Below are 15,388 nucleotides of genomic sequence, written 5' to 3' on the forward strand. Positions count from 1 at the left end.
CTGTCCCATAGCACCAGTCTATATCACACTACAATGATGACAAACCTTCTGTTGGTCTGTAAATGCAGTAAATTAGAATAACTGCCTTATATAAAATTGCTCTTTCAAAATGGCCGCCCTGAACGTCTTGAAATAGGCCTCTGTCTCTTTAAGACGCTCCCTGACCCTTTCAGACACGCCCCCTCCACACGCTGTCTGTGGCATCAGTGGGGAGGGGGTTCTGCTGAGGAGCAGTGGTTGGTTACTCGGCTGGTGACCAAAGCTCGGAGGCGTCTCCAGGAGGTGGGGGCGTTCCTAGGAGGACTCAGGCAAACTTATCCCTAAAATGGCCGCCATCAGAGTTTTTACAGATTACTCAGAAACACGTGAATGTGCCAAGGCAACACTTCAGCCATGTTTTTAATGAGGGAGTGACAGAATAACAGGATGGAAAGCTTGAAAAACTCCATTTGGCAGAATGTGAGCACAGAAATGTTGACCCACTTCTACAATGCCATTCTAGAGAGTATTGTCCGGTACGGGATCGCAGCCTGGTACGGTCCTCTAACTGTGAAGAGCAAAACACAACCTGAGAGACTCGTCCTGAGGGAAGCTGACCAACACAAAAGAGTTTCCGTCCATGAAAAAAAAACATTGAAAGCTCTGTCCTCATCCAAGCTCAGAAAATCATTGAGAATCCATCACATTTTCTGAAATTCTCCCATCAGGACGACGGTGCAGAGACACAGTTTCAAGAACAGCAGATACAAGGTCTCATTCCTCCCCAAATCTGTTTCTCTATGAAACAAACTGAAGGATAAAGAGCAGGTGAAGAGTCAGGACTGAGATGAACTGATCTGTTTTATTGTGATGTACTGGCTGCACTGACTAACTGAACTGTTTTATATGAATGGTTGTACTGTATGTGTGACGCACCAGCACCAGAACCAGCATCAGCACTAACACTAGCATCAACACAAGCACCAGAACCAGCATCAGCACCAGCCCCTCCACCAACACCAGAACCAGCACCAGCACCTCCACCAACACCAACACCAGAACCAGCACTAACACTAGCATCAACACAAGCACCAGAACCAGCATCAGCACAAGCCCCTCCACCAACACCAGAACCAGCACCAGCACCTCCACCAACACCAACACCAGAACCAGCACTAACACTAGCATCAACACAAGCACCACAACCAGCACCAGTGGTTCCCAGAGTCAATAATAAACACGGTGAGGCTAAAGCTAAAATCTGGAACAGTCTCCATGAGGATGTGAGACAGGCCTGACTCTGACAATGTTCAAATCCAGGCTGAAAACAGTTCTTTTTGCCTGTGAATATGAAAGTATTTTATCTGCACTCCTGCCTTTTGCTGTAATTGACTAATTCTATGTTGACGTCCAGAGGAGAAGGAGCGACAAAAACAGAGGTTAGGCAACTTTGTGTGAACGGGCAAGTAAAAATAGAGCTCAAGACAGAGCAAGTCAAAACAAGACTTAAAAATGCATATAACTGAAAGTATTTTATCTGCACTCTTGCCTCTTACTGTAATTGATTAGTTTTATGTTGATGTTTTTATTGATTGTATTAGTTTTCTTATTATATTTATGCAACTGTGAAGCACTTTGAATTGCCTTGTCTATGAATTGTGCTCTACAAATAAACTTGCCTTGCCTTGCCAGAACCAGAACCAGCACCAGAACCAGCCTGGAGGAACAACAAAGACCCTGAAAGGAGCCGGATTGATAAGCACGGATATCAGTTTGTGAATGCTACAGAAGTTTAGTTTGTGTTCTTGTCTGTAGCGGCGCCTCATGGTTTTCCGTCATTGCCATGTCGTTAATTATTACCAATAAAACTGCTCGTCGTTGTCGGCAAACATTACACAACGTTAACAGGGATCCAAAGCTCAGCCAAGAGTCGTGAGTCAAAATATTTGTCCTGCAACATCCACCGAAACTGGTTCTAATCTGAGGCAGAAGTACGGCAGGTTGGATGACAGAAATAGTCTTTTTAAGCAGAATTAAACTGTTTATAACTACTGCGTTTGCTGAAAAAATAATGAAGGAAGTTGCCTACAATCATTGAATCCACACAAGAGCGTAATATCACCGCAGTTCAGTCAGAAAAGTCATATTCTGAATATAAAAATGGAGCAACAGGAGCAAAACAAGGTGGAATATTGATTGACAAACATCGCATAAACCCTCCTCGCTTCTTCACTGTCGGCCGAACACACGACTCAGACGCTGACGAGTAATTGGCTTTTCAAATATGGCCGACACGACTGGGGGCAGATTTAGTGGAGGGAGGCGAGGAATAATGACTGTCTGTCTTTCAGCGCCCCCCCCTCCTCCCACCGCTTTAAACAGCCACAGCTGCCAGCCCCGTGCAGGACAGTAAATCCTCACCTCACCCACAACATCACAACAGGCTCACGCCGCCATGGACTGACTTTTCAGAGTTCGGCCATGTTGTGATGTTTTTACCCGACAGAAATATACAAACTCAAGATCTGTCCTTCTGAAGCAGCGGAAACGAGCTCCTGCCTGTTTTTGAAAGTCTTCTCCATTACAAAGCATCTGTCCTGCCAATTCATAATAACAGAAGCCAAAGCCACGCAGTGAAAATCCATTTTAAAGGAACAGGCCAGCGTTTTTCCACACTGAGATATGTTCTTACCTGAGCTGTGACGAGTTCTTTAGGACCTGTCTGATCTTCAGTCACGTAAACACAGCGCAGACGGCGTTAGCATTTAGCCTCTCCCTCTCTCCTCTATAGCTCCAAAACCGGTCAAGATAGAAGCTACCAAGCTCTTCCACGTTTTCCCTATTTAAATATGGTTACGTGAAGTGTTCCACTACAAAGTATAATTACACACAATTAAACAATGTGGATTTTCTAAGCGGATAAAAGGGGGAACTATATTGTAAGGCGCAATAATACCAGGAGTAGTTCGAAATCCGTAATCTTCACTTTACTGTGCGGATGCCAAACTACTCCAGACAGGTCCTAAAGAACTCGTCAAAGCTAAGGTAAGGACATCTCTCAGGATGGAAAAACGGTGGCCTGTTCCTTTAAGTTTCTATCTTCAGACGCTCATAAAGAAAGATGTCTGCACAAGGACAGGATTTTTGTAGATTATCTAACATGAAATATCAAAGTGTTAAATATGGTCACGGGGAGGTCTTTTGTCGCCGTATGGTAGGGCTGCTCGATTATTGAAAAAATAATAATCACGATTATTTTTGTCATAATTGAAATCACGATTATTCAAACGATTATTTGTTGCCTTTAAAAAAAATCCATCAAAAAAGTGACAAAAATCCATCAAAAAAGTGACAAAAATCCAGCAAAAAAAGACAAAAATCCATCAAAAAAAGTGACAAAAATCCATCAAAAAAGTGACAAAAATCCAGCAAAAAAGTGACAAAAATCCAGCAAAAAAAAGACAAAAATCCATCAAAAAAGTGACAAAAATCCAGCAAAAAAGTGACAAAAATCCAGCAAAAAAAAAAAAAAAATCCAGCAAAAAAGTGACAAAAATCCATCAAAAAAGTGACAAAAATCCAGCAAAAAAAAGACAAAAATCCAGCAAAAAAGTGACAAAAATCCATCAAAAAAGTGACAAAAATCCAGCAAAAACAAAAAAAAATCCAGCAAAAAAATGACAAAAATCCATCAAAAAAGTGACAAAAATCCAGCAAAAAAAGTGACAAAAATCCAGCAAAAAAGTGACAAAAATCCATCAAAAAAGTGACAAAAATCCAGCAAAAAAGTGACAAAAATCCAGCAAAAAAAAGACAAAAATCCATCAAAAAAGTGACAAAAATCCAGCAAAAAAATTACAAAAATCCAGCAGAAAAAGAGACAAAAATCCAAAAATTTAAAATTAGAAAAAAAAATATGAAAAAAAAAATTGAAAAAATATAAATTATAATCGATTTTTTGTGATTATGCTAATTTTGTAATCGTTTACTGTTGTAATCGAAATCGTAATCGAATTTCGATTAATTGCACAGCCCTACCGTATGGATATTTGTCCTCTGAGTATTCACCTATTTTGCATATTCTGGGTTGCCGGGGGAAACTCATCCAAACCTAGATGCAAAGTGCAGAATGACAGGCCCAGAAACCCAGGACCTTCTTGCTCTGAGGCTTCACGGTGCAAGTGCGATACTGTGGTGTTGTCCCACCTGGACCACCGCTCTGTGCTGTGGTGACCTGGCACAGAACAAACCCAGAGCTCAGCTGATCTCCATGCTCTTGGTCACGTTCATTGTGTCTACTGGTCTCTGCAGAAGTTCTCCGACGACTCCGCCATCGTGGGCTGTGTGTCTGAGGGGAACGACCTGGAGAACCGGTTGGTTATCGTGGACTTTGTGCGTTTGGTAACACCAGTAGGACGAAGGAGAGGGTGATCAACTTCAGGACGACTTCACACCGCTGAACATCCAGGGGGAGGACATTGAGGAGGTGGACAGCTTCAAGTACCTGGGTGTTCACCTCAACAATAAACTGGACTGGTCCCACAACACCAACGCCCTGTACAAGAAGGGCCAAAGTCGCCTCCACCTGATGAGGAGACTGAGGTCCTTCTGAGGAGACTGAGGTCCTTCGGAGGAGACTGAGGTCCTTCTGTGGAGACTGAGGTCCTTCTGAGGAGACTGAGGTCCTTCTGTGGAGACTGAGGTCCTTCTGAGGAGACTGAGGCCCTTCGGAGTGAGCAGGCCTCCCCTCAGGACTCTTTCTGACTCTGTGGTGGCCTCTGCTCTCCACTACGCTGCCGTGTGCTGGGCCCCGGGCAGCACAGAGCGGGACAAGAACAGACTGAACACGCTGGTCAGGAGGGCCAGCTCCGTCCTGGGCCTCCTGGACTCAGGTGAGCTTCAACAGCTCAACTCTGACCTCTCCAAGAGAAAGCCCTGAACCACACTCCAAACATTAGCTGTGTGATTATTGTGTTGAAGCTAAATGCTAACCGGTAGCATGCTAACGTCTTGAGCAGCTTAAACACTGACTCTGTTAACATGAGAAGCTGCAAAAATCACAGACAAAGGTTTTCTGTTTCCTCTTTGATGTGTTCATTTAGTTGTTTGTTTGTTTTACTGTTTTCTCCTTGAGCAATGATTACGAGTATATAAAAATGTCACTGTCGATCAGTCGTCTTTCATTTCCATCCTGAGTAGAGATATCGTTACATGTTTGAGCACAATAATCCACATTTTAGCTGTTTTGACTTGTTAAGAAGTTGTTGTGCATTTGTCCCAGATTATTTCACTTGTTCTGAGATGTTTCTGACTCGTTTCGATACATTTCGTCCTTATTTCAGCTCATTTTCTTTGCCAATGGGGAAAGAAAATCGGTCTTATCTCATTGGCAAATTTTACTTTCTTACTTCAAGCGAGTTTTACCCTAGAACTGGTCTGAAATGTCCTCAAACAAGCAAAGCAAACTCGGTCCGATCAGGAAAAGTGTCTAAATGAGTGAAAACCGCTCAAAACAAGAAACATTTCCTCAATTCAACTCATTTAAGCCAATGCTTGATATTTACTTTTTGTAGTGTGCATAACTTAATCTACTTTGGTATTCAAAATGGCCGCCGGAACTATGCGTGATGTCATCGGAAACCTATGTGTAAGTTGGTTTTGAAATAAAACAGCCTAAATGTTCATGATCAGGCAGCATTTATTATCTCTACAATAAAATAGCCAGTGTTTTCTAATTTTCCAAAGCTGCTTTAAAATAAAACGGTGCCTCTGGGCTCACAACGCAAAACGATAAAAGAAACTAAAGTAAAATAAAGAAGAATAAGCAGCGTCTTTTATCCCAGAGAGAAGACTCCGTGTTACAAGTGACCGATACGAAACCCCTTCCCTTTCTCGCTCCCCTCGTGGGGGGACTTGAGTGCGTGCGGTGGGGGGGGGTGTTATTTACGGCCCCCGCCCCCCCCCAGCGCCACCTCCGCGCAGACTTTTCCAGGGGATGAAAGGGCATTCACACAGAGGCCTGATTTTACTGCCCTGGCCCGGAGTGAGTGGTGCGGGAGAGAATGAGGACACGGCACAAAAGCCCGGAGATTTACAGCCCCCGGCAGTCCCGGCGCTAAACCCCGCGCAGCGCTTACGGATTCCTCCCACAAAGAACACAACTCTGCACAAATGAGACGCACCAGACCACACCACAGGCCAATCACTTAAGGAGGACGCCGCATGTTTTAAGGCAAACGGGAGAGGGTTGTTTCAACGGTCTCAGCAATTCCCAAAAGCCCAATACACCGTTCATTGTGATCCCGAAGGCTGATGATGAAATCTAAACATAGACCGATACAGAGGTGGTCTTGGGATGGAATACAGAGCAGCACAAGCATCAGTGAAGGCAGCTGTTTGAATATAAATCATCATTAGCACTTCAATCATTACAATCTGAACGGTCCCAATGACCAAATCACAAAAGATGTGATTAAAGAGAATTGTTTTTCCCAAAGTGCTCTTCCTATTGTTCCTTATTAAAGCCGGAACGTTAAACGATGTGAGTGTTATGGACTGATCCAGCCTTTTTGCTTCCGATACCGATACTGGGGGTTTGAGCATCTGTCGATATCCGATATCAACACATTGAGTGCCAAAAACGGAAATGAATTACGAAACTAGACACTCCAATACTCCTTATGTGTGATGTTGTAGCTGTGATGAACAGAAGTGATATAAATGAGTCACATCTGGACACTTCGTATATATTATTGCGATTCTTTTAGTCTGAGGAAAGGTTTTCCCACGGACAGATCGAAACAGTTACACAACATGGTTAAAATCGGTCCAGGGACGACTGAGAAACATCCTGTTAAAGTCTTCAATCCAGAACCAGGCTGTTTAAATGCACACGCCATGAAAAGAGATCGAGAACACGCGTGTTTCAAAACATGTCAACAATGATGTCGTTGAAAATTGACATGAAACTGAGATATTCAGGCATTTTCCTCTTCACATAACGTTAGTGTCAGAGGAGAGAGGAGTTAATCAGGAAGGAGAGAGTTTCATAAAACACTGATTATCTCAGAATCTAGAAAAAAATCTGTGATTTTGATCCAAACTAGCCTCTGTTTAGCTTAGATTTCTCAGGAACCGAGACACGTAGAATTAAACTGTTTTCACCTACGGAGAGTTTAGAGTCTCAGCTTTCAAACGAACTACAGCCTGAGTCCACAGCAACTACATGGAACACGCTGTGGTGCTACAAACATCATGAAAAATGGTCTGGATTGTTGGCTCTGCAGCTAAATCCCCAAAACAGCGCGGCCTCAGTGTGTTCACAGACACTAAGAGACTTTCTTAAAACCTGCTGTGAGTGAAAAAGTGAATGGTCTTTTCTCCAGTGTGAGATCAATAAAGTCTTATCTTTTCTTAGGTTATCTACTAACAAACTGTAATGGACTTTTCTACACCAAATATCCATGGGTTTAAGACGTGACATTAACATAAACAACTCACATAATGATCTGATCATTATAACTTGTGCATTACAAATATGTTCAGTTATTCTTTAACAGCATTAACTAAAACACTAACCCTCGGCCCCTCCAGCAGCTCTGATTTGATTTTACTCGGCTGCTTTAGGTGATCAGATCATAGTTTCTGTAATAGCTTTGTTTAGCTGACGTTAGCATTAGTATGCTGTTGGCTAGCCGTGGCATTTTGCCCAGCGATCAAAGGCACATTCACAGAGGTTAAAACTAACTCAGAGCTTCAAAATGATGAACAGCATGACCCACATTCAGACTTAGTTGGTGAAAGTTTTTAAAAACAGTGAGAGAACAAACAGGTGTCGGTTCAGTATCCAATATTTGCAGTATCGGCTCTGATATCCTTAGTATCGGATCAGTGCATCCCTAATAAATATGGTATTGGGAAAAAAAAGTCTGGGTACTGCAGGTCTCGAAAAAATACAATTATCAAAAGCAGGTACTGAGAGAAAACGTACATCTTTAGATCCACGTTTTGATGCTGTTGGTCCAGGAAGTCACTTGGTAGTTTCAGCTCAAATAAATGATACACTTGTAAAACAAATATTATTTTATTTATTATTGTTCAGTTTTCTAGCTCGAGATGGCAAATATTTTAGTATAGGTGTCATAAAAGTATCATTCAGGCATCAGTATCAGGAAAATATGTAACAATGTCCTTTTCCCTTGTAGTGAATGAGACCTTGTAAAGATATAAGCTGTGAACATATATGTGAACACAGACACACCATAAAAACAACTCCGGTCAGTGACACTGAACAAACAACAGAAGCACAGTCTTAAACATCACAGTCACGGCTGTAACTGTCCAGGTTTTCCTCTTAAATCCTCACTGCCCCTGAAGGCAACACCAGGCTGTTCAGGCAAAAGAAAACGAGACATTCTGACTCAAACGCTCCGATATATATTCAACACAACAGAGCAGAGCAGCAGCAGCAGGAGCTTTACTGTGTCGAGGGAAGACTGTTTTTGAGTCAATGCTGCCCCTAGAGCCAGTGTTAAATATAAAGGAGGGAAAAGAAGGTAAAGGACGCCCTCTGCTGGACAAAGAGCTCACTGCTTCTCCTTTACACAAAATGATTTTTCTTTTCACTTTTCTAACAGTAAATAAACACCAGTAACTATGACATGTGCTCTCTGACACACAGGGCCAGGGATTAATGTGAAAATCATTTAAGAATCCTTTAAGCGTGATAGAGATAAACAAAAGTATGAAATCTGGAAATATACCTTTTCATGGCACTGTTCTGCTGTACACACACAAAGCATCGAAAGCAGGAACCGAAAAGAAATATAAAATCTTTATATTCACAAAAACAAGAGGAAAAAATTGGGGAAATAAAAAAAATATATGATAAAATATTGGGGAGAATTTTTTTTGAAAAAAATGGTAAAAACTGAAAAAATTTGGGGGGGAAATCTTTAAATGTTGGGTAAACTATAAGATTACATTATAACGTCTAACGCGGCTCCTCGTTGTTTAATCCGCTTATACCAGGGTCCCACAAACCTAACATTTATAATAAATGTGTTTTTCATTGACTAAAGTCACTAAATCTGCCAGACTACGGGACTATTTTCTGTGGGTTATTAGCCGGTCACTGAAGGCTGGTCTCAGAGCGAGTCATTCTCCGCAGCTATTACGAGGATCTCAGTCAGGCTCAACGACACAACATCAGCACAGAATCACAACACAACAGGACTAACCCGGAAACACTTTTCCCTGGAAGGAAACACCGATATGCGGCACTCGTGGGCAGGAGTTATTTACCTTTTACAAGGTTTAACCTGAAGCTAAAGCTAGCTAGCTCAACCAGCTCAACTGTTTATGGAAACAGCTGCGGTGGAGTCGCTCACACCTGGGCCCCCCCAACTCAAACTTTTATGTTTGACTTTACTAATCCAGACAAAGATGCTTCAATGCAGGATCATTTTATGTACGCCTGAAAATGATGAACAGCCTTAACCGTTTCCAATAGAAATGTAAAGCTCGTATGTTATTAACAGTAGCTAACCTAGCTGCTCACTCACGTTTTGTTTTGGCCAAACATTGAAATTAACCATAAAATCCATCTCATACGTCCCTGTCAGTTACTAATAGGCTTATGCACAGTTTCCCCACGTCACGTCTTCCTGGACAGTCACAGACGCTGGACTTCCTGTCAGCGATCGTTTACATTCACAATGAGCAGGTCCCACATAAATATAGAGAAGCTCAGGATCTGGTGAAGGACGAGTTACTGATGGAGTCACAGCAACGTGTTACAAACATCACGTTCACTGTGAATCAGCCCCAAAGGAAACGCCTGCTGTCGTAAGGGGCGGAGCTTTATCTCAGAGCTAAACGCTAGTGTTGAAAAATTATAATATAACATGTAAACAAGTAAATATTATTTAAACTAACAGGACGATCCTTTTTTGCGCAGGCTCGTTCTAAACTTTGCGCTAGTTTTCATTTTTATTTTGTGTTAGCTGTGTTAGCCACGTTAGCTTCAAGACAAAAACATCCACCGTTATGAACACGGAGTTTCCTCCAGTGAAGTCGTTACATCTCACGTAATATTTTTTAACCTGCTCCGTCACATCCGAACTTTTACTCGCCGTCCTTCATCAAATGTTATCGTTTCATTTCTGCGGGATACTGCTAATTTGTAATGGGAAGAGAGAGCGGACAGGAAGGACAGCTCTGGTTTACTGTCCAGGCGGAAACCACGTGGGGTCACTGGGCAGAGAACCCAGCCAATCAGAATCCAGTATTCACCCAGACCATGGTATAAATGTAGATAACCATTAATGTGCAGTTCATGGCCAGTGAGTCGTATACTCCGGAGCGACTTACAGACCGGAAAATACTAGATGACAAATACTTTAGCACAGGTATGGAAAAAAGTATCGCTCAGGTATCGAAAAACCAAGTATCGTTAAAGAACTGGTATGGAAAACATTCTTTTACAGTTCCCAGCCCGAGTCCCGACAGTGAAGCAGATCCCTCACCTGCTCTTGGAACTGGTCCTGGGACAGGCAGTCGCTCACGTTCACGCAGCCCAGTAAGCAGCCGGTCGGGTACTCTTTGGGGAAGGCGGGCTCTGCAGAAGAGAACAGCTGGTTACTCCGTGGCCCAGACTCCTCCCATCAGGCTCCTCCCATCAGATCAAAGCCTGAGCACCTTTCTTGTAGAGGCGGCGGTGCATGTTCTCCACCTCGGCCACCTCCTGAGGCGTGGGCTTCTTGGCGGCGGCGGCGATCCACAGGCGGCCGCGGTGTGAGGTGTACCAGGTCCGTCCCTCCACTCTGCAACACAACACCCACGTTTACGGGAAGATCTTCCTCAACCCGGGCAGCCTCGTCTTCAAAGTCGGCTTCCTGCTACGGCCGGCGATCAGAACACGCTTCAAAAGGAAACGAGCGGCGGCGGCGGCGGCGGCGGCGGCGGCGGCCTGTGGGGCTACGCGGCGAGCGAGCGGAGCTGGTAGATATACTTGGATTTAATGTGGAAATCAATACCAGGGGGAAATGGGCGTATAGATTTTACCATATTGTCCAGTCCTGATGTGAAATAAACCTCTGGATGTGGACGTGAGTTGTGTAACTGTCTTTGATGATCAGTTATATTCTAAAGCTCGCCCAACAAAGGACACATGAGGGAGGAGCTTATGACAGGGTTTAAAGCCTTTGAAAATATAATAATTATGAGGGATAACATCAGTTGCATAATTTTCATTTTATTTCAGTGAAGCAGCAATTTTCATGAAGAAATGTTGGGTAGAAAGAATATTTGAATTAGAATTTTGAAGCTGCTGACAGGAAGTGACGTAGATAGAGGTAAAGCTCCAGAGCAGATTGACTGAACATTCTTCTATGTCACTTCCTGTCAGTGTCCAATAAGGAAGTGAAATTATATGCGCTACAAAAATGGTCGAACTACAGAAAACTCGGCACAATCTTTAGCAAAATCTGAAATATACTGTGAAAAATGTGTCTAATGTGTCAAATGCACTTGGTAAAGATTGTACCCAGAATTCTTTAGTTTGACCATTTTTGTGATGTTTATAGTTTCATTTCCTTATTGGACACTGACAGGAAGTGACATAGATAGAGGCGACTGACGGTAACTGTGGTAACTGTGGTAACTGTGGTAACTGTGGTAACTGTGGTAACTGACGGTAACTGTGGTAACTGTGGTAACTGTGGTAACTGTGGTAACTGACGGTAACTGTGGTAACTGTGGTAACTGTGGTAACTGACGGTAACTGACGGTAACTGTGGTAACTGTGGTAACTGTGGTAACTGACGGTAACTGTGGTAACTGTGGTAACTGTGGTAACTGTGGTAACTGACGGTAACTGTGGTAACTGTGGTAACTGTGGTAACTGTGGTAACTGTGGTAACTGTGGTAACTGACGGTAACTGACGGTAACTGTGGTAACTGTGGTAACTGTGGTAACTGACGGTAACTGTGGTAACTGTGGTAACTGTGGTAACTGTGGTAACTGACGGTAACTGTGGTAACTGTGGTAACTGTGGTAACTGTGGTAACTGACGGTAACTGACGGTAACTGTGGTAACTGTGGTAACTGTGGTAACTGTGGTAACTGACAAAATGCAGATTTTTGTGTCTTATTTTTTGGCTCATATCTCAGTCATTACTGGAGGAATCCATATGAAACAAAAACTGTCACAGAGTTCATGATCCCCTCTAATGTTCAATTATTTTATCAGAAAAACGTCAAAAAGTGGTGACAATATGTGAAAACATGAGTGTGATGTTGTCCAATAGAAAGGACTTTCACACATAAAAATAATATCACAGGTTTGTGAATCTGATCAGATCAGACTGATGAGGAAAAACATTTGTCAATTTTCGTTTTGGAGATTTCTTACAAAAACTGTATTTCTCCCATAGATACAGACGCATCTCGTCATAGAAGGGGGCGTGGCTTCACCGAGGGAGAAAATAGAATCTTTAGAGAAACACAGTTTTCCCTCTTTTTAGTCATTTTCTGGTGGAATATGAACTTATTTATCACATAAATAAAGTCAGGTGTAAATCAGGTCCATATGGATATTTTCTCACAGCAGATTGTTCAGTAGAAGCGAAAAAACGGCAGTTGTAGCAAGCGCTAGCTAACCCGAAGCTAACATGTAGCATTAAGTTAGCATTCTCCGTTATTCATGTATTTATGGGCTGTTGAACCACTTTGCTCCTCCCCATGTCTTTGTATCTTTATTTAGTAGGAACTATATTCATAATTCAGCGTTTGTTAAAGACGTTTTTAAATAATTAGACAAAGTTTAGATTTTTTCAAAATTGTTTCTCCCCTCAACTGTTTTCAAACATGACCATATATGGGCGATTCCAGAGATGCCGTCTGTATCGATAGAGCTGTATTGGCCCCGCCCTCCACCTGACATTATGACATCATCACATTCTACATCGTGAACGCCGCTTATGATGAAGATGTTGTCCATCTAAAGCAGGGGGGGTCAAACTCATTTTGGGTTATTTGGGCCACATATAATAGAGAAAGTTATTAAGTTAAGTTAAAGTTATATTTTTCCAAAGCATTAAAACCTGTCAAGTGCACTTTACCTGAATATAGTTTGAACACGGCTGTTTCTGAACTGTACAATGTGTGAGCAGTGACAGCAGGGGGCGCTGTATGAGGGGCACAGGGCTGATTCACTCAGGACATTCATGTTTAGTCTATACTTCAGAGAGAGAAAGCTTGAAAGAGACGTTTTGTTTTGGAATCTGCTGATTTTGGTCCATCTCTTATGGTTCTGAAGTCGACAACTTAATGCGAGACACTTTAGGTGAAAGTATTGATGTTTCCCGCAGTGGTGGAAGTGGAGATTTGTATCTGTTTTCCTCCCTTTACATCTTAGTTTTCATGTCAGATATAAAAATGCTGATGTTTATTTGATGATGTTTTGTCTGCGAGGTGGGGGCGACCCGGAAGTAGAAAGGCCGTCTTTCCCGCGGGTTTTCATTCATAAATATTGACAGATTTGACATCCACGTGTCCTGCTAAGGGGCCCCGTGATGACGCTTTCACCCAAATATGGTGTTTTTCCTCCTACGAGACGCTGGAGCGGAAAAGTGGAAGAACGGGCCGAGCATGCGCACTCGCTACAAAACTTCAGGGCTGGTTTTCTCTGAATGAGAGAAGCCGCACTCGGGCAGAGCCTGAGCCCTTATAGAAGCTCCCACAGACTCCACACTTTACAGGCTGAGACACAACAACATTCTGAAGGTTTTTTCAGAGGGATTTTTTAATATCTAATTCCTAGCCTGATTTATTCAGCTTCGAAACCAAAAAAACAGGCGGAATTTGAGTTTTTACAGATTTTTTCACTGATGATTAGTTTATTGAGAAACTAAACAAAATATCCAAAATCCCCTCTGGAAAAATCTGAGTCACTAATATGTCAATAAAATAAAACCATAACATTTTATCTGGCTCAATTCATCATTTTGATTTCGTCGCCCAAAATATAGGCAATTTTGGCCATTTTAATGCTGAAAATGCCTGAAAAAATGCAATACATTTTTTTCCTCATATTTATATCTGTGATGTTCAGCAAAGGTTTCAAATTGACGTCTCTACATTTATTTATTTTCCCTGTTCACCTGCAGTGTCTCGCCTTAAAACACATAAATCACAATGCAAAGTAGGGCTGAAACAACTAATTGATTAATCGACAATTAATCGATTACTGAAATAGTTGTCAACTATTTCAGTAATCGATTAATTGTTTTCTAGTAAACACAGACTAAAGTAGAGCAAAAAAGACATGAAAATTATGTATTTTGGATGAAAACCTACTTTGTTTTTAAAGTGAGGGTCTGCGGTGTTTTGTACATTGTAAATTTCATAAATATCTGTCTTTGTCTCGTCCAATCAGAAGCAGAATTAGCACAAAGAGCCTTGTACAAACGTTTACTTTAAGTTTACTCCATCAACATGTCCTCAAGCAGCGTCACTTTAGCTCTATGTGATAAAAAAAAATGAAAAAATACAATTTCCATGCACCTTTCACAGCCAAGCGATTAATCGATTAATCGTAAAAATAATCGGTCGATAAATCGATTACCAAAATAATCGTTAGTTGCGGCCCTAATGCAAAGTCCAACTCCTGAAGGCTAAGTTTGGGCTCTGACTGATCTAGTCCCGGTTCTCGCCTTTCTGATCCACTTTTACATAGTTTTTGTTCAGTTTTAGCTCACACGGCAGTAAATAACATGCATGGTCCACAGCTTTACCTTTTGATGCCCCTGACCAGCAGCGAGGCCCAGGGCTGGTGCATGCTCAGACACCAGCCCCCGTCAGACATCTCCTGCAGCTCCTTGTCCTGGAGCCTCAGCCTGGAACGCTCCCCCGTCCCGCCGTCCGCTCGCTTCCCCACGTCCAGGCTGCGCTTGTGCTCCTCCAGGCCCCCCACGTCCACCCACTGCACACAACACAGGCATCCTGAACTCTCTAACAACAATGATTTACTGCTATCCATCCGAGCCTGAGTGTGAATGTGATGGTGGTAAATGGTGCAGAGAGGAGTGTGACTAATGAGATTATGAGGCCTGTCAGTGATGGAACAGAGACAGGAGAAGAAGATCACACCCATTTATCACATCATGTCTTAGCATCGAATAAGTCAAGCAGAGTTTTCATCTTCAAACCCGGAGGACCTGCCTCGTTCCTGTGTGAGGGAAACTCCGTGAACTCAATGAAAAAGCAGAAACGCTCTGAGGGTTTTATCATCGATGGCCTTCGTCCTGCTCCTCGTTTGGCCTCGGGGTTTGTAACACAGTTCGAGCTCTCCGGTCACTGAAACAAGCGTAATCTGAAGCACATCAGCAGATATAAGTGGAATCTGCT

At 42.6% G+C, this 15,388-nt stretch overlaps 1 protein-coding gene across 1 annotated transcript in view; it reads right to left on the reverse strand.

Annotated features, from left to right (window-relative positions):
• The window catches only part of LOC306961691 (activating signal cointegrator 1-like), a gene marked incomplete at its 3' end in the record, with an annotated part of 96,896 nt that overhangs the window by 69,501 nt on the left and 12,007 nt on the right, over window positions 1-15,388 (reverse strand). The window contains exons 9-11 of the mRNA XM_079554536.1: window positions 14,776-14,963; window positions 10,678-10,802; window positions 10,506-10,597 (exon numbers count right to left, since the gene is read on the reverse strand). Of these exons, the coding sequence (XP_079410662.1) occupies window positions 10,506-10,597; window positions 10,678-10,802; window positions 14,776-14,963 (405 nt within the window). The remainder of the gene's footprint in view (window positions 1-10,505; window positions 10,598-10,677; window positions 10,803-14,775; window positions 14,964-15,388) is intronic.

Source organism: Gobius niger (genome assembly GCF_951799975.1).
Source record: "Gobius niger genome assembly, chromosome: 4".
Lineage (NCBI taxonomy): Eukaryota > Metazoa > Chordata > Actinopteri > Gobiiformes > Gobiidae > Gobius > Gobius niger.